Source organism: Barbus barbus (genome assembly GCF_936440315.1).
Source record: "Barbus barbus genome assembly, chromosome: 12".
NCBI lineage: Eukaryota > Metazoa > Chordata > Actinopteri > Cypriniformes > Cyprinidae > Barbus > Barbus barbus.
In genome coordinates this window covers 18,117,196-18,142,204 of record NC_136740.1, presented here as the reverse complement: position 1 = coordinate 18,142,204, position 25,009 = coordinate 18,117,196, and the positions used below count along the sequence as shown (strand labels likewise).

General features: G+C 37.1%; 1 protein-coding gene across 1 annotated transcript in view; it reads right to left on the bottom strand.

Moving 5' to 3' along the window:
* Window positions 1–626: 626 nt before the first annotated feature.
* The window catches only part of LOC306878268 (polypeptide N-acetylgalactosaminyltransferase 1), a 119,331-nt gene continuing 94,948 nt past the window's right edge, over window positions 627–25,009 (bottom strand). The window contains exons 6-13 of the mRNA XM_079430509.1: window positions 19,369–19,576; window positions 17,460–17,630; window positions 14,982–15,099; window positions 14,693–14,873; window positions 10,985–11,124; window positions 8,621–8,719; window positions 8,375–8,509; window positions 627–3,492 (exon numbers count right to left, since the gene is read on the bottom strand). Coding sequence (XP_079286635.1) covers window positions 3,346–3,492; window positions 8,375–8,509; window positions 8,621–8,719; window positions 10,985–11,124; window positions 14,693–14,873; window positions 14,982–15,099; window positions 17,460–17,630; window positions 19,369–19,576 — 1,199 coding nt within the window. The 3' untranslated portion in view covers window positions 627–3,345. The remainder of the gene's footprint in view (window positions 3,493–8,374; window positions 8,510–8,620; window positions 8,720–10,984; window positions 11,125–14,692; window positions 14,874–14,981; window positions 15,100–17,459; window positions 17,631–19,368; window positions 19,577–25,009) is intronic.

Sequence of the window (25,009 nt, the reverse complement as noted above, 5' to 3'; positions counted from 1 at the left end):
AGTTCACACTTTCTCTGCCATTTTTCCCACTGTCATATCATTGAGCTATAAATTGCACCACCTCAGAAAGGATTGAGGTGGGATTGAAATCGATTGCCATTCACTCCTGCTCAATTACACTGAACCGGGCTGTTGACTATCTCTCTATCTCGGGTACAGTGTGAGTGAATGTGAGAAGCACGATTGTGCGGTCTGATCGCTGAGTCGGTCATCTGTTAAATGAGCAGTAGACGTGCAGCTTTTGTTTGTGAAGCTTTTGTTTGTAAGATTCCAATGTTCCATTTTTTTCCTATTTTTATCACATCAAAAGAAACTAATTTTAATGAAATAACTTTAAAAATAAAATGCTTTTATAACTTCCTAACATAGATCTGCAGTCAAGTTCATATGTGCTCAAAGTTGACGCTTCAAAGCATATTTTAAAATGAATAACAGCAATTATTATACAAATAACATACTGCACACTCATTATGAAACCTGATATTTTAGCATGTGATCGTGCTTGCATGACCAATATAGAAAAATTGTTAAACACATGGTAAATTGTGTATTGAAATTACTGTACATTTTAAAGGCATAGCATGAGCGCCACATTACCTTTCATTCAAAACCTTCCACCACTCAGTCGCCATCAGCCAATTAGTATTTTATTCTGCCTTGAAACACAAGTGAATCACTGCTACACAATCAACAGTTTTAAAAGATGAAATGATTCTGGGAAAGCAGACGTTCACGCTCAGAGAAGGGGGATATTGTATATCAAAAGCAAGTTTTCCTATGGTAATTGATTATAATCAGCATTTATCATTCATTTGCTAAACTAAAAATGTGTGAATTTATTTTCTACAACTTGCAATGCTTTGTGAAATATACTTTGAAATATATCCTAGTTTAAAAAAATAAAAATATATTTTCGTAGTAAACATGATTTACTTTTCAAGTAAAGATGAAATAAAGTATATTTTAATGAGTTTCTGCAATTTTATTTCTCTAATGCAAACACTGGCTAATTAGATCATTAACTGCAAGTAGTTATCTGTCTTGTGAGTGCAGGGGTCTGAGATCTTAGTGTTGAGTATCTAAAGAGGTCTATGACTGCACCACCAAGTGATAAACCAAAGCAAGGCAAAACTCTAACCATGAAACTTGAACCTTGCACTTGCACGAGAATTATAAAAGTTATGATAATTTTGATAATGTTTAAGCCTGAGAGTACAAAATCCAGCACAATACCTTGACAACCCTGCATGGTGCCGCACTGTGCAACAACAACCTATTAACCACTGCTGAGGAACTAAAACCAACTGCGCAGTTCTCAGTTTAACCATGAAACTATGTGTGTGCACATCAACAAAGATCATAAAGGCTAATAGAGAAGTTGGACTGTAAACTTTCTGTGGTTTATTTCTCCAGCCTGCGGATCATCTCAACACAGGGCTCTCTAACCCACCAATCAGCAGGCCAGACCCTCATCAATTCAACAAAAAAGACAAAAACAAAAGACATCCCTTTGACAAATATAAACACACACACTTGTTCACACTCACACATCTCTACAGATGATCTTGAAGCCCTGTCCAAATACTTGCAAGATCCTCACCCATCCTCTGCAATGAAACTGCCCTTTTATTTACAATCCAGAATCACTTTGAATCACACAACTGAAATCTTTTTTTAGAATCTAGAACCTGTATTTACAATCTTACAATTCAGAATCTCACAATTTACAATAATTACTTAGAATTAGTTTTTTTTCCTCTCAGAATGTAGACTATATTTAGAATCTTTTTCAGAATCTAGAATCTGTTTAGAATCTTGAATTTTTTAAAGATTCTCTAATTTAGAAATTCACATTTGTCATTTTGTTATCTTTATTTTGAATCTTTTGTTTTAGATTTTTTTTTTTTTTTGGTACAAACATTCTGGACTAATGACCAGGACACAAAGAGTACAGACCATTTAAAGTATTTAGACAGGGTCAAGAGTTTTCAAGGGAAAAAAAATCCTAATTCCACATGACAAATCTCAAAACAGAGGGGTTCAATTTCATTTTCCAATCATCTTCAACCATCACAGCCCAAATCTCAATGAAATGAAATCTCAGACCATTTGAAAATAAAATCAGAAGAATGAAATTCATGAACCTGAAATGCAGGACAATCTCTATAGGCTATCAGACATCAGTTGAAATGTGGCAAGCAGCCTTCTTTCACCTTCAGATGCCAAATCTGTTGATGAATTAAAGAAATTCTACACAAAAGTCAGTAACAATTTAAAGTGAACGTAAACAAAGCAAGATATCAGACGAAAGAGTTCTTTCTCGTGCATGTACACAGTGAGACCGAGCCCTTGTACAGTTGGATGATAAGACAGAAGATGATCCATCTCTTCCCGATCAACCCACGTGCTTATGGGAAAACCATGTCAGATGAAGGGCTGGAACCCAAAGGAAGGCAACAATTCGGGGTGAGTTCAGGACTGTCCTGAAATTGTGTGTTAAATTACAATAATATCTTTAAGAGACAGACTTGACATAAAAAACAACACCAAACAAGTGAAAAGTGCTTGTTCGTGGCACTCAAAAATGCAGAAACCAAAAAAAGCATCAACCTCCGCTGTAAAAAAAAAAGTTACATAAACACTGATGATATGAAAAACATCCTGGTCAGACAGTCATCCTTTTTTCATTGATTATAGATCTATAGGGTGATTGATTGTAGGTAGTCCACTGGCTGAGATGAAGATTGATAGGCAGGTCAGTGTGTGTCGGTGGCCGGTAGGGGGAGCCCCTGCTTCAAACGGATAGCAAACCACTGTAAAGTCCACAGACAGGAGATCCATCCTGATATGTGACACACTTGAAATCTCACATGCACTCAGACACACGTCAGCCTCTCCTTCATGTGCTAGATACCCTTCATTTCTACAAGGCTTGTAAAATATTTAAATTAAAAAAGGGCGAAACTCCTGTGGAATACTCTGTGACTCACGCATTCCCATCACACGCACACACACATAAACACACACACACACACACACACACACACTGATGTTCTAAAAGGGAGGCGTTCTCGTAAACATAACTAAAATGCCCGCTGCCCCTCAAACGAGGAGGATAACGGCATCAAACTCAAGTTTCTTTCTCCATGAGTCTTTCTCTCCATCGTTCGTTCTTTTCCTCTGCAAGGTGGAGTGATGGGGAGATTCATATACATATGTGGTTCTGTTCTTTGAGATCATTTGAAGGCAGACCACCAGGATTGAGAGGAAAGCCGTCCTTTCTCTCACGTTCCCTCCACCAGCGACGTTGTGAGAGTCTGTCCATCTGTCCGTCCGTGTGCGGGCTCAGAATATCTCAGGCAGTGTGACGTTGCGGAGCAGCCACTGCTGCGTGCGGCTCCCGGTGCAGTCCTTGACGCTGGGCACCTGACTGTCATCTTCAGACGCCTTATCCAAACACTGATTACTGTTCACGTGTACCAGGCTCAGCTTCTGCAGAAAGAGAGACAGACATGTATTGTGGATGAGACGTCAGAGCAAAAACACTGGTTATGTTTAGAATGGAATTGTTGCTATATATTGCTATATAATACATATTGATCTCACTATGCTATATGTTATGTTCCACAAATGGCATCCAATTATCATCACCCAGCAGTTGTCACAAAATGTCACATTTGTTGAATTATGTACATGTACTGTATATAATCACTAGAAAATGTAAAAAAAAAAAAAGTAAATAATTGAAGAAAAAATATTGTAAAAATGCAACATTTTTATTTATTTACTTATTTACCATTTTTAAAAATGAGGATGGCAACAAAAGGAGGTTTTGTGAGATTATATATATTATAATAGATTGGGTATTTTATATATATTATAATATATATTGGATATTAAACTGACAGCCCTAACTGATATATATATATATATATATATATATCAATTAGGGCTGTCAGTTTAACGCGTTCACTAAATTAGTTCTGAAAAATAACGCAATTAAAATATTTTAACACAGTTAATGCACTGGCCCCGCCTCCAGACCTGTGTGTCATCTTACATTTCATACAGTTGATTGTTGAGAAATATGATGTAGGGCAACAACACCATAAATGCAGTTATGCCCTAAAATTCAAGGTATTGGTGCAAAAATAATAATAATAATAATAATTCGTTACATTTATATAGCGCTTTTCTAGGCACTCAAAGCGCTTTACATAGTAAGGGGGGTATCTCCTCATCCACCACCAGTGTGCAGCATCCACCTGGATGATGCGACGGCAGCCATAGTGCGCCAGAACGCCCACCACACACCAGCTTATTGGTGGAGAGGAGACAGTGATGAAGCCAATCAGTAGATATGGGGATGGTTAGGAGGCCATGATGGTCAGAGGCCAATGGGCAAATTTGGCCAGGATGCCGGGGTTACACCCCTACTCTTTTACGAGAAGTGCCATGGGATTTTTTATGACCACAGAGAGTCAGGACCTCGGTTTAACGTCTCATCCGAAGGACGGTGCTTTTTACAGTATAGTGTCCCCATCACTATACTGGGGCGCTAGGACCCACCCAGACCGCAGGGTGAGCACCCCCTGCTGGCCTCACTAACACCTCTTCCAGCAGCAACCTAGTTTTCCCAGGAGGTCTCCCATCCAGGTACTGACCAGGCTCAACCCTGCTTAGCTTCAGTAGGCAACCAGTCTTGGGCTACAGGGTGATATGGCTGCTGACAAAAATGTCCCTGTATGAGTTTCTGTCTCATATTTATATCACATGATATCACACGAGTGCTGTTTCTGTCTCGAATATAACAAGTGCAAATGTGATTTTATATAACAGTTCAGTAAATAAGAAGTTTATATTTTTTTATATTTTAAACACAATATTGTCTGTTTTTGCTCAGATTTGCCAACAAAAATATTAACTATAAAGACACAGCAGAACTGTTTAGTTTGTGAATGAATTCACATTTTGAACGAATCTGGTGAATCAATGATTCATAGGCCCATTCATAAAGAGAGCGGTTTACTGAATTCCTGAACGAATCAGCCGTTTCAACTAATCGAATGAATGAAAGACTCATAAAGACATTTACCGCCACCTGCTGGCAGTTTTAGTTTCTTATTTAGAGTATTATTTCATTAAAAACAAAAAAAAGGGGAGGGGGGGGACTTTAAAGGGATAGTTCACCCCCAATTTTTTTTTTATCATGTCATCATTTACTCAAATCTGAATGACTTGCTTTCTTTTGTAGAACATAAAAGAAGGTATTTTGAAGACGCTTTGTAACAAAGCTGTTTTGGTTACCAATGACTTCCATTACATGAACGAACAAAAACTGAGATGTTATGTTGAATCAACTACATTATTTCTTTCTAAAGCTACTATTTGTAATGTGTAATTTATACTTTCTCATTTAACACAAGAATAGTTTTAAATAATATGTTGGGGGTATTTTCACAGCCAAATGTAATTTGCGACACATCATGTAATTAATTCGATTAAAAATTGTAATCGACTGACAGCCCTAATATAAATATATCTTTTAAATATCTACATTATTAATATCTACATAATAATTACAAAATTGAATTCCAAAAATCTATCATTTTATGAAAAGAAACATTTTATGATACACACACACATGCAAATATTTTTGTTTTTTTGGACCAGTGAAAATGTTGGCAGGACCCTCACCATAGAGCTCTGTAAATGCTATTAAATGACATTTTAGGCCAATTTTCTTTAAATGTCTCAATGTTTGGGTGTCCATTCAAATGAGTAAAGGGAGAGTTAAAGATCATTTCTGATATTACGCTTAATTTGTCACAATACAAAAGCAAGTTCAAGTTGAGAACACTGCATTGTGGGATCCCATGTTGTGAGCTAGATTTATACTGCTCATTCAGGCAAATGTAGTAGGTCATCCAGGTATTCCTGTGCTCAGTATTCATAGTGCAATATAATACTACTGATAGTACGCAGTATGCCACTCCACGCACAACTGGACAACGTGTGCGCTCCAGGGCAGAGACAAATTGTCGATGCACAGGGATTGCTTTACAGTGGAGCATGTGTGTAATGGGCCTTAGGTGAGCTGGGTGCTCTAGAGTTTCAGTCTAGCGGGAAGCATTAAGCTGCACAGATACAATTAGGATAGCGGCAGAACCTATAAGACACACAGTGTAAGGTGTTAGGCCGCACGCACACGTCGATGAGCCTGTGAAGGTAATGTATGGTAATGCATGCAGCAGAGGTGCTCTTGTTGGCAAGGGATTTCCTGATCGCTCTCACTGTGAATCTCCCTTCCTTCCACTTTGTCTGTCTCTCTCTCTCCCCATGAGAAAAACAGAACCTTTATCTGACAGTGGAAAGTCTCTGCTCGAGTTCTCTATTCGTGCAGCTTTCCGTCTCTCCGGGCACCAGGCCAGCATGGTGGGGGCTTCGAATCTGGGGCGAGAAGTGGGAGGAGGAGGAGGCTTTGGAGTAACAGGCATCTCTTTAAGCCAACAGCAGAGGATTGCAAAAAGCAATCTTTCCTCCCCTTGGATAATTCACTCTCCTCAGGCCTGAAGGTGCGTTGTGATGTACTTTTAAGATTGACAGAGAGGTGATTTAATCTAACTAAACTAGCATCCCTTCAACAGTGTTTATAAGGGGAGCCATGGGGTGTATGTTCGTGCATATACATTACACAGACAGACAGCTTTACAGGGTTAGCTGGCTGTCTTTGATGTTATATGACATATATGAGGCCATTGAGACCTTTGAGGTGAAAATCAAGTCAACAGCACATCTGCATACATGCATGCATGAGAGAACGGTGCACAATTATGGTTTGGAACATTGTTTTACACGATTGACCACCTTTGTCATCACCTAGATGTCATTAAGTCATAATTTTCATTCATAATTGTATGAATTTCACCTTGATACCTTGACGTTGGATCTTCTTGAGGACCTGCTGAGTTTAGTTCTTACTCCAGAAGTGTCCAATCCTGCTCCTGAAGGGCCACCTTCCAAGAGTTCAGCTCTATCCCGAATTAATCACACTTGAGCCAGGTAATCAAGATCTTCAGGATCACTGGAAACTTCCAGGCATGTGTGTTGGGGCTAAACTCTGCAGGAAAGTGACCCTTCAGGAGTAGGATTGGACAGGATTGGATTTTGTAAGAATTTCGCAGAATTTGGGGCTCGTAAAACATGTTCAGGAAGTATTTTGGATTCATTAAGTTCCATCAACAACATCTGGGGCATGTTTTTAATTACCACAAGCAACAATGTTCACTTGTCAGTTTGTAAAAACAAATATTTACAATATCTGACTTGCAGTGGAAGTCAAGGGGGAAGGCATTAAAGAGCAGATTAAAAGCATAAACTTGTATTTTTGTTAAAACATATTATTTCATCTGTACAATCTATACAAAATGTGTATCTCAACTGTTAAGTTGTCAAAATCAGTCCTTTTAGGTATTTTTATGCTTATCAAGCAAAAGGCTTTTTACCAGGGGTAGCCAACCCTGCTCCTGGAGGACCACTATCCAGCAGAATTTAGCTCAAATCCTAATCAATCGAACCTGAACCAGCAAATCAAGGTCTTCAGGATTACTAGAAACATCTAGGGCGGTGTGCTGAAGCAGGCTGGAACTAAACTCTGCAGGAAGGTGACCCTCCAGTATCAGGATTGGACAGAATTGGATTGGGGGCTTGTCCTGGATAAAACAACATGCTCAGGGAGTATTCTGGATTCAAAACAAATTAAGCTCTATCAACAACATCTGGGGCATGTTCTTAATTACCACAAGCAGCAATTTGCACTTGTCAGTTTGTAAAGACAAATATTTACAATATTTGACTTGAAGTGGAAGTCAAGGGGGAAGGCATTAAATAACAGATTAAAAGCATAAACTTGTATTTTCATTAAAACGCATGAATTCTTCTGTACAAGCTATACAAAAATGTGCATCTCAGCAGTAAATTTGTAAAAATCAGTCTTTTTAACAACTCTTTTAGATATCTTTCTGCTCATCAAGCAAGGCTTTTTACCGGGGTAGTCAACCCTGCTTCTGGAGGACCACTATCGTGCAGAATTTAGCTCCAATCCTAATCAAACAAACCTGAACCAGCCAACCAATCAATTAAGATCTTCAGGATTACTTGGCAAGAATGTTGGAGCAGGGCTGAAATTGAAGTCTGCAGGAAGGTAGCCCTCCAGAAGCATGTAACTTTACACAGACAAGATTAGCTCGCAATACTGGTCTTTTAAGTATTGTGTATTTTAACATTTATCTTGGTGTAATGCCCTGCCCCATAGAACAGTAAAAGCATTACTGTAAATGAGATTTTGTGATCTGTTTCACGTTTATACACTTACCACACGGTCATATTCCCAGAGCTGGTTCCCTTTCAAGTGATGGCACTTGAGCATCATAACCGGACCGTTGAGTTTAGACACATCCAAACAGAGGTCATCAGTTCGGATCTCTTTATTGGCTGTGTACGAGAAAACCTGAGCGCGTGGAAAAGGTCACAATACATCAGTGCCGTACATGTCAAGCATCAACATGATTACTCTAACCAAGTTTATGTTTTAAAAGTGACAAAGATGCAAGGAGCTGACCTGGTTGCCGCCCATGCCGTGGCAGTTAAAAATGCCCACTTTTTCATTCTCTTTCCTGGCCATGTTATCCAGACACTGGTTAGTCTCCACATTACGGATCTGCAATCAGACAGATCACACAAATAGATTAGACACACTCAAGCAGCTCTCCTGCATGAATAAACACAGTCACGTCTCTGTCTGAGTGTCAAACATGGTTAATTACCCAAAGCTTATCACACACCAGGGGGGAGTATCGACAAACTAAAAGACAACTGTGCCAATCAAACACACACATACACACGTAACTGTGTACTTGATGAAAGACAGCAGATGAAGGGAAAGACAGATCGCTGCTTTCATCCAAAACACTGAGTTACACAAACGTCAAGATCAGTGGGGCTTAAACCATGACAAACACATTTAACAGCTTCACTGCTATTATATTTAGCCAGTGTTTCATGCAAATGCTGATTTAATACTTGGTTGTTTTAATAGTTCAGTTATAATCATTGTAATGCATAGCCCCTCAAAGGGTTGGGTATTTCCAAAGATTCTACAATTATTTTGATTCAAAATGACTGCAATTCAGATTCACCAGCTCTTAAATGGTTAAGATTACGATTCTGATTCAATCTGATTTGATTATGATTCAGTTGGTTATTTTCACTTATAATGCCAATTCTCTCTCTGCTAATGCTTCTTCACACAACTAACTCTTCTGCAAAAATAAAAAATAAATGAATAAATAAAACAAAACAGTCCACACTATGAAGTTGAGTGAGTTAGTTCAGCAGAATGCGATGACAGAAAGCAGTGCACTAATACATTTTCAGTCATATACAAAAATAGGCATGGAGTGAAAGATCGATCTTGGGACTTTACCCAGCCTCTCTTACTGCTTTATCTTATTGTGCAAGCTATTAAAACTTTTCATGCACTACTGTTCAAAAGAAATGAATAGTTTTATTTAGCAAGGATGCATTATTTTGATCACAAGACAGTAAAGTCTTTACAAAAAAATTCTAGCCCTATTTCAAATTAATCCTGTTCTTTTGAACAATCAATTGATCAAAGAATCCTGAAAAAAGTATCACTGTTTCCACAAAAGTCTTACGCAGCATACTGTTTTCAACAATGACAATGACCCCTCTCACCCCGGACACAAACTGTTTGCACTTCTCCCTTCAGGCAGACACTACAGATCTCTCTGCACTAGAACATCTAGGAATAAAAACTGTTTTCCCCCATGCCATCTCCAGCCTAAACAGCTAACACAGGAATTATTACCTGTGTTCTGTAATTCATTCTCCATCTCTAATTATTGCCTCTCTCAAGTACTATGTAAAAACATATGCATATTTTCTATACAGCTGTATATATAGAGTAAATAATGCACAAATCTGTCCATAAATCTTCTGTTCCAGATTCATACAGATTATTATTTATTGTTAAGTCATTTAAATGTTTCTGTTCTCATGTCAGATATGTATGTATGTATGTACCAATAGCTTCTTAAAAAACACAACAAATTCCTTGTGTGTTTGTGCACACTTGGCGAATAAAGCTGATTCTGAATAAATAGCAAAATTAGAATGATTTCTGAAGGATCATGTGACACTGAAGTCTGGAGTAATATCTGCTGAAAATTCAGCTTTACCATCACAGGAAAATATTACATTTAAAAATATATTAAAATAATTGCAATAATATTTGTACAACATTAGTTTTTTTTACTGTACTGCATTACTGTATTTTTGATTAAATAAATGCAGTCATGTTGAACATAAGAGACTTCTTTCAATAACTTCAACCCCAAACTTTTTACTGGCTACACATGGAACATTATTGTGACATCATATCCTCCATGCATTATTCTGTCTGTGTCCTGCCTTTCACCTTACAATGTCACCATCAGTGGCGAGGAGAGACAAAGATGAGCTAAAAGGGAATGAACCGTAGACAGCACAAGGAAGATAGAGCCTTAACCAGTCAGAAGAACAAACAGACTCCGTTCTGAGCGAGTTTCAGACATCAGAGATGGCACGCATGTTTTATTCATAAGAACGTCTGAAAAAGAGAGGCAGCAATGGACAGATGGAACGAAAGGGTGAGAGACGGAACAGGAAACAAGACGATGACAGAGGGAGAGCAGACTAGGAGAGAATAAATGTCTCTCATTTCCTGAACACAGTGACTGGATTGAAAAGAAAAAAAACCCCAATCAATTCCTGTGACATAGTCAACCCCGAGAAAAAAGCATTCCTTGCTAATTCACACCTGCGCTTCTTTAACACACACAGAAATGTGTTTATCACACTATGCAGTGATTCCCTTTTGCTATCAGCATAAGTGTGTGTGTGAGAGAGAGAAAGCGATACAGACCTCTCCCAGCGAGTAGTAGTGGCGTGGTATCTGGGAGTCTGGGTAGACATTTTCTAGGTACCAGGAGAACGGCTTACACTGCAGTCTCTGTCTCAGGGATGTTCTGGATGAGATGTCTCCATAATCCACTTTCGTCACACCTGAAACAAACAAACACACATTTTCTAGGATGCTGTGCGTGGTTAATAAGTGGCACTATTAAACATGTCAATAAAATTACTGCCAATTATGTTTATTAATTAAGGTTTCTTTATTTTGTCAGTGATAATAAAGACAAGGTAAAAACAGTATTGTTATTGTTAACTAAAACTATTAAAATCACTTTTGTTAAATGAAATAAAGCTGAAATAATATGTAAATATTACATGAGAACTTAAAGCAAAGAACTTGCATGGAAATTTGAACTATTAAATAAGTTTAATATGAAATACTAACTTTATTAAAATAACGCTAAATAGAAAAATATTTTAACATTAACATTTTAACACTTAAAATATATCAAAGCAAAAATTATTTATAAATATTATAATAGCACATAAATAACACAAAACAGGGTGAAAGACATGCATTATAATATTTATATCTAAAGATTTGGTTTTAATTTTAAACTTCATCAATGTTATTTTTCGTCCACTCAAATACATACTGAAATTGTGAGATTAAAATACTCACTATTTTGTCAGGAATATTTTCTTCAAAAGACAAACAACTGTGTACTGTGCTGGATATGGTTTAGAGCTCTACTTCAGTGTAACTGTTTTATTGTTCCCCAGACAAAACACTGCAAGCCTGATCGCTTACAAATGTAATAAAACACTTCTCCTCCACAAGCGTCATGACTCGTGGTATCATTCATGTTTGTAGCACAAATGCTAAAGGACAAGTTACAGGCTGAAGTTTGATACTGAAGGCTAGGGTTTTTTTGTCCAGATGCTTGCCTTTCAGCCCTAACAATAAGGAGAGAGTATTCAAAGGCATTTGTGTAGAGGAGGGAAAGAATAACACAATACGCACACAGTCACGCAGATAGCTCTGAGCAGCATTGGACACAATTGACAGTGACATTAATATCTATTATCCAACATCTCCTTCTGAGTCAATACGGCTCGAATGCCCAAGAGCGCTGATAATACACACACACACACCATTAAAGAGACAGACACCGAGATAGAGAGACAGTCATAGAAAGACACCAAGACAGAGAAAGGCAAAGAGACTCGACTGAGAGACAAGATAAGGAAATGTTATTTCAAGAATTGGCAATATTGTGTCCTGCTATATTCTTGAACTATGTGTGACTCCCAAAACATCGATTGCATGTGTTGTATGGGTGAAATGAGTCCAAGTGCAATTCATAACATAAAACAAGTATGTGTTACATTCTTAGCTTTGCCACAAGGGATTTTTAAATTTTTTGGCTTAAAACGATTATGAAAACGATATAATTATCGAGTTAAAAAGATTATTGTGCTGCATTCTATTTTGCAATGATGCCCACATTTTGTCTTGTGTTATAAATTCAGCCCACTCCTTTTATTAACATTTAATTATTTATTAATAATTTTATTAACTCCTCTTTTGCCCCTCCATATTTGTCATAAAATAATTGTTGTTGCTTTACTGTGGGACATGCTTGATATTACAGTTAGTTTGACTTTTTACTTACATTAGCCAAGCATTAGTTGTTGCTTGCTCTGGTATAAAAAAATGAGGAACTGAGAATTGCAAAATTTCTATCATTAACTATAATAATACATATCATTATTGTGAAATAAAATGACTTTTTACTGAAATACTGTGATACCTGTATAACATTTTGGGCAAGTCGCTCACCATTAATCGTGTTAAATAATCTCAATATTGACCAAAAATCTGTGATCATGATTTTATGATAATTAAGCATCCCTAGTAATTATTGTTTTCCTGAAGAATAGGTTTGGTTACCGCCACAGTAATGCTAGTATGCATAGACGTAATGGGAACTATTTACACACATTTGTGTCTGTATTCAAACACCTGCATGAAGTATGACTACACTGTACATTATATATTGTATTATGTACACTACCAATCAAAAGTTTTTGAACAGTAAGATTTGTAAGTTTTTTTTAAAGAATTCTCTTCTGCTGACCAAGCCTGTATTTATTTGATCCAAAATACTGCAAAAGCAGTAATATTGTGAAATATTTTTACTATTTAAAATAACTGCTTTCTATTTGAATATATTTTAAAATGCAATTTATTCCTATGATCAAGGCTAAATTTTCAGCACAAAACATTTATTATTATTATTATTATTGATATTTAAAAGAGTTGAGTACATTTGTTTTAAGGATTCTTTGATTAATATAAACATCCAAAGATCAGCATTTATCTGATACACTAAACCAGGGTTCCTCAAATCTTACCCTGGAGGTCCAATCTGCTGCAGAGTTTAGCTCCAACCCTGATCAAACTCACCTACCTGTGATTTTCTAATGATCTTGAAGACTCTGATTAGCATGCTCAGGTGTGTTTGATTAGGGTTAGAGCTAAACTTTGCAGGAATGGTCCAGATTTGAGGATCCTTGCACTAAACCATTCAAAAGCTTGGAGTCAGTGTATTTCTTTTAGCAATATAAATTGCTAAATCTATATTTAGCAAGGATGCTTTAAATTGATCAACAGTCATGATAAAGGCATTTATAATGTTACAAAATATTTATATAACAGATAAATGCTGTTCTTCTGAACTTTCTATTCATCAAAGAAACCTAAAATATTCTACTCAGCTGTTTTCAATATGCAACATGTTGTTTTTTGAGCAGCAAATCAGAATATTACAATGATTTCTGAAAGATCATATGACTGGAGTAATGATGCTAAAAATTCAGCTTTGAAATCACAGGAATAAATACAATTTTTAAATATATTAAAATAGAGAACAGGTATTTTAAATAGTACAAATATTTCAAATTTTTACTGTTTTGCTGTACTTTAGATCAAATAAATGCAGGCTTGGTGAGCAGAAGACACTTCTTTAAAAGCATTAAAAATCTTACTGTTCAAAAACTTTTGAGTTTTGATTGGTAGTGTATTATATATTGTAAATTATATATTGTATTATACTGTATACTATTTTTCATATAACAAATATTGTAAATTATGTATTGTATTATTTGTTATACATTATATACTCGTGCTGTCAAATGATTAATCGCGATTAATCACTTCCAAAATAAAAGCTTTTGTTTACATAATAAATGTGTGTGCACTGTGTATATTTATTATGTATATATAAAAGCACACACATACAGTATATATTTTGAAAATATTTACATGTATTTATATGTATATATTTATATTCATATAATTATATTTAAATATATTTATTATATAAGCATAACATATTTTTCTTAAATATATACATGCATGTGTTTGTATTTATATATACATAATAAATATATACAGTACATACCCATAAATTATGTGAACAAAAACATTTATTTTGGATGCAATTAATCGCGATTAATCGTTTAACTATTACATACTGTATATAATGCCCATATGTCTATATTGTTTGTGTGTTTACATTTTATTTACAGTAACCATTTCACTATTTGAGTTGTGCACTCCCCTATGTACATTGTGTGTTGTGTTTGATGTATTTTCAAACTTCCCTGTGTATCTGTTTACAGTGCAGATGTGTACCATGTAAACGTGACTGACCAGGTGAGATGATGTAGAAGAAGTTCTTGAAGTCATCCATCCAGACCTCTGCCAGCCGTCTGTTGTTTTTGTTGATGATCTGCCCAGTTCCACCGGGAAACGTGTATGGCGTCGCCTTACGGAACACGTGACCGACGTGAGAACACGTGACAATCTCAAGTGTCCCCCCGCACTGCCAAATCTGATAAACAAGAACAATTATTAGTTCTCAAAGTATGAAAAATCATCAATATCTTTATATGCACTATATGCACAAGTGGAATTGTGGTGGTTGACCATTGCGACTGACCCTAAAGGAGATCTCCAGGTTCTCTCCTCCCCAAATGTCCATGCCTGCATCATATGTGCCAATCTCCTGGAAATAATCTCTGTCTATGGAGAAGAGACCACCTGCCATAGTGGGGGTCCTGATAGATGATGCAAAAACAAAAACAAAAAACACACACAAAGAGTTTAATTGCAAAACAGGCCCTTCAGGGGAATGATCATATCTTAATAAAGCTGCTCTTCCTCTCCTGTTCACTCTGTTACAAATAAGCACGTTGCGTGTCACTCAGGAGAATGAGATCTTCAGTAGAAATGACATGTTTACAAGTGCCTATTTTGGCAACAACACATCCTTCTTTAAATATCTTTCACTCATGTTCGTCCATTTCCCTCAGCAGGCGCTCTCTGTTCTTTCCTGTTTTCCTTCCATCCATCCCCTGCAGCACGTCTCATTCACAGTCATGTTTTCCTCAAGTAAGAACCTGTTGTTGTTATGCTTTCAAGTTGTTTTCATGCAGAGAACCAGGCTCTGAAGTAAAAAAGGAGACGAAGTAAACGAGGTGGCAGAGTGGCGTCAGAGCATTGTGATAAAAAAACAACGTGCAGCTCTGAAAAACAGGATCTGTAAAGAAATCAAGCAGTAGAAGGCTAAGAGCTACTCTGCTCCTGTAGTTATGAGGTGAGCAGGTAAACACACTCTCCTCTTGGCAAAGTGCTGGTATGCTCCCCTCGTCTTCGTGTTAACTGCAGTGTTTAGCTGCAGGGCTGGAGAAACACTTTTATATTCCGCAGCTTTAAGTTGCATGTTAAATACCTTTTTAAAAAGGAAAAAAAAAGTGTTACATTACATTTAAAGGCCTTTACAAATTGGAGTCTTTGCCTACTGTTTAACACACATACTCTGTGATTCATTGTCTCGTGGCGCTCATGCAGGCAATTGGAGTTCAAATCTGGCTTGTGACAATTCTACCTCTGTTCACTTACTGTTTACATTCCTATCTCTTACATTAAAAGGTCTCAAAATTAGGCATCTGAAAAAAGCTGTTAAAAATACAATACTAATGTACTGTACACACAGTGGCTATTGCACTACTTTGTTCAAAAATGTGGAAACTGAACATATGTGACAATAAGTAATACTAATAACAGTACAACAGTACTTTTATAACAGTAGTAGTACATTGCTGACACAGTCTGAAAAAGGAGATTATATATGTAAAAAGGACATTATATTTAATGCAATAGTCTCTTATGCTCACCAAGGCTGCATTTATTTGATCAAAAATACAGTAAGAACGGTAATATTGTGAAATATTATTAGTTTAGAATATCAATTTTCTATTTTAATGTATTTTAAAATGTAATTTATTCCTATGTGTGTGCGATATCATCAATTTTGAAAGCCGCTGTGCTGCTTAAAGAGACCCAAAAATGAACGTTCTGTCATTAATTACTCACCCTCATTCATCTTCATAACAAATATTAAAATATTTTTGATTAAATCCGAGAGCTTTCTGACCCTCCATAGACAGCAACCCAACTGCATCGCGATACTTATGTGAACGTGTGTCGAAGACTGACACGGAAGAGAAGAAATTGTTGAATAATGATGTCATTTTTGTTTTCTTTACACACAAAACGTTTTCTCCTAGCTTCTTAAAATTAAGTTTGAACCACTGACATCGCATGGACTATCTTAATGATGTCCTTACTACCTTTCTGGGCCTTGAACATGGTAGTTTCGTTGCTGTCTATGCAGGGTCAGAAAGCTCTTGGATTTCATCAAAAATATCTTAATTTGTGTTTCGAGGATGAACAAAGGTCTTACAGGTTTGGAACGACATGAGGTTTAATGACAGAATTTTCATTTTTGGTTGAACTATCCCTTTATTGACTCTCTCTCCTCTCCACCTGTAGCTGGTGTGTGGTGAGCGCACTGGCGCCGTTGTACTGTGGCTGCTGTCGCATCATCCAGGTGGATGCTGCACACTGGTGCTGGTTGAGGAGAGACCCCCCCCACATGTTTGTAAAGCGCTTTGGGTGTACAGCAATACACAATAAAGCGTTATATAAATGCATCATTCAATCATTCATTCATTCTTTAATATTTTAGTCGAAACCATGATACATTTTTTCAGGCTTCTATGATGAACAAAAAGTAAAAAAAAAAGCAGCATTTATTTGAAATAGCATTTTATTGTAACAATATAAATTTCTTTGTCATCATTTAACACAAGTTGTGTGGACTACTTTTATGGTGCTTTTTGAATATTTGTTCTTATTTTCCTTTTCGTTTCATGGAAAACATAAAAGCACAAATGTTTGGAATGACACCAGGGTAAGTAAACAGAACTTTCATTTTTAGGGGAACTATCCTTTTAAGACTAGAACGGTACTTGATTCTACTATGAACCTTTGACTTCAATTGGACATGGTTTATCAAAGCTATTTAATCCTGATTCACTTGTCTAACTACATGATAAGCATTTCAGTTTGTTACCTGACAGGCAGGGTTCTGTCTCCTTTCCTGCGATCCATCTCTCTCTGTGGGACCGGATACCAGCGGAAGTTCAGCTTCCAGTTGAAGCCACCATATGTCATATCAGAGCCTGCCATGTACTCAAACGTGTCATCGCTGATCACGTCAATGATGGGGCACACTACGGTTTTCCTGTGAAACACACACACAAGTGATATTAGCAATACACTTTCACTGCTTTGACCTCATCTACCTGAAAGAATGAGTTTTGCCTGCCACAGAATGTCCCTTCTTTATTTTGAATTCAGCTGGCACACGCTCAGACAAACCTCTCTTTACTCAAACAGATGCAGACACAAATCAGAGGGGATGTCTCGCTAAACCTGTGTCATCAATCAGCACCAAGCAGCCCACTGTGATGCTAACCCGGGCGATGAGGATGGATCGCGCACATACACTCAGGCACTGCAGGCACACTTTCCTTTCCTAAATTCAGCAGACTTAAGCTTCATCTGCTAATGATGCCCCAACAGGCTGCCCGAGGCAAGACAACACAGAGAATCAGCATGTGTATGTGGGCATGTGCACATGTTTAGAAGAGGGGAGAAATATTCCGCATATATCTTCAAAGAATCAAAATCAGATGAAAGTGAGTTCATGTTTCTATACCCTACAAGTTCTCCATTTCAGACACAAATGCAGCCTAAGGTGAAACCCAACTACAAAAGTGTAATAAAGGCCTGGGAAAAAAACTCTGAAAGCTATTGATCGCTCCGCTCTCTGCAAACCAACATGCCAAAAGGGCGGAAAAGAAAGTGTGTGTGAAAATGACTGGTTTGTTTTTATGTTCCACCACAAAGTGCAGAAATGAAATGAAAGGCATGTGCTGGGTGTAACATTTTTTTGTGTTTGTGACCGCATATATGTGTGAGCTGTCAATCCACTAGTGGAATGCTATTTCCCAACTACTAACACTAAATCTAAAGAAAAAAAATATATAAGAAAAATAAAAAATTATATATTAAAATTATATATATATTGGTGCAGACCAAAACACACACACACACAATGTTATTCGTTGTGAATGACTTTTCATGTGTCTTTAGAGATTTATCCTCCTACTACTTAATGCATACGCAGTTTGTGAGCAGTTTTTTTATTTATTTATCATTCAATTCAACCATTTTGTATCGTATTTTTTGTCTTATCTTAATATGCAATTACAGTATATTATGTAGATTATGTAAATAAAATAAATGAATATATGAATAAATAATAAATGAATAAATATAAATAAATAAATAAATAATATGATAAAGACCATCGACTCTACCGTGCGACTCCACCGGGCAGGGACACCGGCAAGGGATAGTAGTAGCTTTTTATTAAATTTTTTCATTGATATGTTTATTATTGAAATGTTGTTGTTATATGCATGTGTTAATTTTATTTAATTTCTTTATTTTCTTAAATATGTGGGTAGATAGTATTTATAGAGTTGTAACTTTTTAGTTTTAGTTACTTTTTCTTATTTGTAAGTCGCTTTGGACAAAAGCGTCTGCTAAATGACAAAAGTAAGTAAAGTAAATAGTTTTATATTCTAATAATAATAATTACTATAGACTAGTAATTAGACTAGAAGTTAGCCTTAAAACATCTTGACCCTAAACCTAAACCTCCACTCACACTCTTTATTTCATGAAGACATATCTTACTTAGGTAAATTATAGCTAAGCAAATCTACACATTTAAATGATCATTAAAATCAAATTTGAACAATTTTATTCACAAAAATATAACCCACATACTATTACATCACATGTCCTGGGTATCCAGCAGAATATACTAGGGGAGAAAAGTCAGCTTTGGATCCTAGGGTTACAATGTTGAAATTTTCAAAGTGTTGCAACTTAAAAGTAGTAGTACTTACTTGTCAAGTTTGATGCGAGCGAGCAGAGGCTCTAGCCAGCCGGTGGTGCATTCACAGTGGGCATCCAGGAAGGTAATCACCTGACCTGTGGAGATGGACGCCCCCTTCAACCGAGCGCGAATCAGGCCCGAGCGCTGCTCCATCCGTACCACCCTGACAGGAACCTCCAGCTTCCGCACGTACTGCTCCAACTGCCTCTTCAAGAAGTCTACATGCACACAAAGGTAACAAACAATTATACACTTATTCACATATACATAGATTATATAGATCAAAATCATATCTTCGCTAAATATCCATCAGTGGATGTTTAGCAAAGCAAAACCTCTCTAGATGCAAACCACAATGCATATCTTAGCCAAGGCACATTCTGAAAAGTTGGGTGGGGCATATTATAATTAAGTGAGAATATTAATTAGGTGAACATTTATAACTGTTTTGCTAATTACCTCTCTCCAACTGCATGCTAATTTGTTCAATAGTCTACCAATGCCTCCAGCCAGCTGATGGTTTATTTTGCCGTTAAAATTAGATTTTTTATGTGGCTGTCAACAATTATTATTTTTTTTCACACTGTGGAGTTTAAGTGAAGCTCTTGAAATATAATGATTGTTGCCATAAAAGGTGTGTGAGGGGGCATGTTCTTTGTCTTGCCGATGTACAGGAAACTTTTCTTTAATAATTTCCCCCCACTTCAATCATTAATCAAGTATTGCTCTACAACAGCATCTGCTGTGGGCGGTTCGATTCATGCTGACAATGACTCCAACGCTTTAACACAGCTCATGTGGAACAACATCCTCAGCTACAGCAGCTATCTTTAAATACAGATCTAAAGTTACTGCGGTAGGATACCAACGCTGTCTGTTATTTTTAGAGATTATTTTAACGAAAGCAACAAATAAAATCTGTAAATTGGTCCAAAAAAAATCTATGTATGGCAAACACACATCCACAGATCCAATCACAAGCCTTGTGATTGGAGATGTGACGGGAGGACATGTCTGTGCAATACAGTCTCACAGAGGGTTTTTATCTGCTCTCTCATGCTTTATTTGAGGTGTGCTATGTGGAACAGAACAGAACGCGCTGAACTACAAAGACAGCAGGAGCAGCAGGGACTTCTCATGCCAGCGACCCCCCTAAAACATTCCAAAAACAGAAAGACAAAAGAGTTTCACATTCAGCCGGGAAAGAAACGTTTATTTTCTGTTTCCATGTAATTATCTGGTGATCCGTCTCTTTAACTCCTTCACACATACAGAAAAACTGACAACATGCAAGTTCCATTCTGCAATATTTCCCACTTTAAGGCGCAAATATGTCACATAATTTAATGTAAATTAAATGCATTGCGAACTCCATAACATGTTGTATAAAACAAGTCAAATGGATGCTCCACTCAAATGAACACTCATCACTCTCTGCATACACGTGAGTAAATCTATGCACACATAAATCAATATCCTGCCTTATTCCTCTAGACATTTAAGTGGAAATAAAGAGGAGGAAGAGAGAGTGGGCGGAAAGAGAGAGAAGGAGAACGAGAGAGGACATCATTAGAGGACAAAATTGAGCGGCAGGAAGATGAGAGGAAGAATTTGGGTCTTTATCTCTCCACAGGAGAAGCAGATTAGCACAGATGAGGGAGGAGGGGGGCTGGCAGCTATTCTTATGCAGGACGTGACCTGCGCAGTCAATCTATTACCGAGCAAACTGGTGCATGTATGTGTGTGCGTGACAGAGTGAGAAAAGAAGACATCGATGTGTATTTTTTGCATCTGTCAAAATGTTGCAATGGTTAGACAGGAGTGTGTGTGTGTGTGTGTGTGTGTGTGCTTCAATGAAGCTTCAAAGCACTCTTGGATGAACACTCTGTCAAAGTCTCTGCACTCTCTCACCTACAGACTAAATTCTGATGTGGCTACAGTTACTCCAGCTGCGCTTTTCTGTCATGGCGGGACTTGTATAGGTTTTATACTGAGGTAATAATGCTTTCAATCCCCTACCTCTGATCTTAAAGGCACAGTTCACCCAAAAATGAACAATCTGTCATTATTTATTCACTGTCCTGTTGTTTCAAAACTTTCTTTCTTCTGTGAAACACAAAATAAGATATTTTGAAAAATGTCTCAGTGTGATTTTTGTCAATACAGTGAAAATGTATAAATCAATAGTGCAGCAATATATTATGAAGTCAATTTCAAACCACACTGCTTTCTGTTGGTAAACTCTACAAATTCGACTTGAAGCCGATGCAAAATCAAAATTCCAGACTGCACAGAATACAATCGAAATTACTTGTTTCTGACCATGAACAATTTGACGAACAATGAAAAATGTGACCGCAAGTTAATGAGGTCCAGAAACAACAATTTATCCCACTGACTTCCCCCTTCGTTGGACAAAAACAGTGAAAAGTTCTTCAAAATATCTTTGGTTTGGAACGACATCAGGGTGAGTAAGTAATGATAGAATTTTTTGTATGTTTTAATAAGCTGTTTTCTTTGCGAGGATGTTTGGGTGGTCCCCACAGATGAGGTGATTTCAAGTTTTATCATCATTGTATGGACATTTGACCCACACACACACACACAAGCACACTAAACATACACATAGCCTACTGAGAATACAAACACACATACGGCACAGTAACAAAATCACATTGTCAAAACCACACTGGTACGTAAACAAGACCCAAGTAGTAGTGTACTCAACTTCCTGTAGTCAACAACACAGATGCAATATGAACTCGCTTACAAAAACAGTACAAGAAATAGTACAAGGCAGAGTCAGACACACACCTATGAAATCGCTAATGGGGAAAAGATGGATCTTAGCAGTTCCATTCACTATTTACCTTCCGTTACAAACCATATATCTGATAACAGAGAGCATAAGAAATACAAAGAGAAACCTTGAGAGAAAGAGAATCAATAGAGTGGAAAAAAACACAAAGGACAAAGGGAGAAAAGGGGATAAAGTTTTTTCTCTAGTGTGTCCTTCAGATAAATAGTGCTCCTCTGAAACTGTAAGGTCAGCATGTCCAATGAATGAAGGTTTGAAGTGAGCAGATATTCACTGATATAAAACAGAACAAGCCAGTTTTATGCCTCAAACTACCGAACATGTTAAATAAGCTATTCATAATAGCCTAGACAGGGCTCCAGACAAAAAAAATCGAGTAAGGAGCCATTGGCTCCTATAAAAGAAAAACTTAGGCGCCAAATTATTTTTTTAGGTGCAACAGAATAAAAGTGGTTTATTTTATTATTATCATTTTATTTTTCCCCCCTATTTTAACATTTCAATCATTTTGTCATGTGTTTATGTCTTATCTTTTCTAGGCTTTATCAGCATTTTAATCCATCTTGTAGATGATCAGGTCGACCGGGGGACTAAGGTTCACTTAAAGTGTGAATTAAATGTCTTTTACAACTTGAAATATACAGTCACAAAGAATTGTTCGTTACACAGAATCTGTACCAATATCATGGACCATAAGCATCACTTGGCAACTGAGAGCAGTGCATCCTATAAATGTTGTCACATCTTTCACACATTCAGTCTGTTTTTCTTCATTAGTAAAATGCAATTTTATAGGAGGAGTTGAATCATGTACAACAGAATAAGTAAAAATATTAATATGCAACAGCGCATAAATATAGCATATACCTCTTTATAGTTATTTTTCTAGCTGACTGATGAGTTTATGGACACTGAGTGGTTATTCTGAGGTAAATGTATTACAATGCAATGTTTACAAGCTTTATACATTTCCTCAGTTTGAAACACTGAATGAGCTTTTACATAAAACATTTCAGTAAGTTGTACTATAGGCTTTCTTATTGCCTACCTTTTGATCATGTTCATTTCATACTATAGTAGTAAATCGAAATATATAATGGGTTCACTTGCTGCTTTAACTGAGGTGCTAAAGAGATCGCGCCTGAGTATTAAGTGCGATACTCTCCGCTCGCGCGATCCGGACGCATACACGGACCGTGTGGACGCGGGGTACTGGTGTTTATATTACCGAACGTGTGCGCTTGTGGTCCGCATTAAAGAGCACCCAAACCGCATCATTTGAATTTCGTAGCATTTTAAAGCTGATTGTTTATTAAAAAGACAGCACAAAGCTTTTTGCGATTACTGGATGGCAAGTGCGCTTCAAATAACAGGAAGTCCATGCATTAACACAACACAGCATATAGACTAAGATCTCGACAAGAAGAAGCCATATTAGTAATGATTATAAATAAGAATTGTTGACGATAGTGCACGAAATAGACACGGCTTTTCTGCACATTGCACTTTGGGGCTGTTTACACCTGGTCACTTCATGCATTTTTTCCTGATCGGATAGCTATCTGATCCTGAAAAGACCAGGTGTAAATGCTGTCCGAAACGCATTCGAGACGGATATAAATCCAATCGCTCGAACCACTTCAGGAGGTGGTCTGGGCGAAACCGGACAAGTGTAAATGCATCTGGTTGTTGAAACCATATATGGTAATTTTACTCCTCCCATAATATTAAAATAATAGACGTGTGAGAGCGTTTTATAGGCTATATGGCATGTTATAGTCAGATATGACAGCGCAATGCAACACGCATCACCGCGGATGAGTAGCGAAGTATTTCTTCAGCAAGCGACGCGCAAACTGAATGAACCTGAAAGTCGCAGACGCTCAACACACAATCTTCTTCATTAAAAGTAGCGAGACTAGCCTATCTTTCCAGTGCTGATGCCAATGGATAATTAATAAAATTATCCATTGCTTTCATTGACGTGAACTCCGTTATATTTGCATATGAAGCGGGAATTGAAGAACGGATTTATATCCGTTTTGCGAAGACACATTTATGTGGCCAAGTGTAAATGGGGAAACGTTTTAACAAATCATATAGATATCCGATCAGAGAAAATGCATGAAGTGACCAGGTGTAAACAGGCCCTTTCAGGTCTCTCTCACTGCGTTCAGCAGACTGTGTGCGGCAGAGACGAGGACTGTTTGAAACCCTTTTCCAGTAAAACTTTGATGCGCATCGTCTTATGTAAGTTTAATACGTGAACATAACAAAAGATGTGAGCGCAAAACAATCGGGAAAAAAGTCATTTCATGCAAATTATATATAGTCGCCAGTGGCTACCTCAGCAAAAACTTCACTCGCAAATTAATATTTTTGGTCGCAAATGCGACCATTTTAGTCGCAGTTTGGAGCCCTGCTAGAGCAGAGATTCCCAACGAGTTTTGTCAGTTAAACCCCTTGACCTAAATATTTCTTTAAAATCTCCTAGAGGTTTTACATTTTATTTCAAACTTATTTTAATTTTACATTGTCATTATTCCATTAATTCTTAGCTTTTAATAAACTTGCAAACCCCTTGCAGTACCTCACAAATCCCAGTTTGGGAAATGCACTCTTGACAAATTGAGCTGCAGTACTAAAAAAGACAACCTGGGTTCAAATCTGTCTCGCAACACTGACGATCTTGTTTCATCCTCCTCTTCTCATCATATTAAAACAGTAACAGCAAGTGTCCTAACAGAGATCGATGTATGTGTTCATGTAAGTTTTTGCATGTGTGTTTGTCATCACATCACAGTGCTGTCAGCGGTTTCATTGGCTGTTGTCT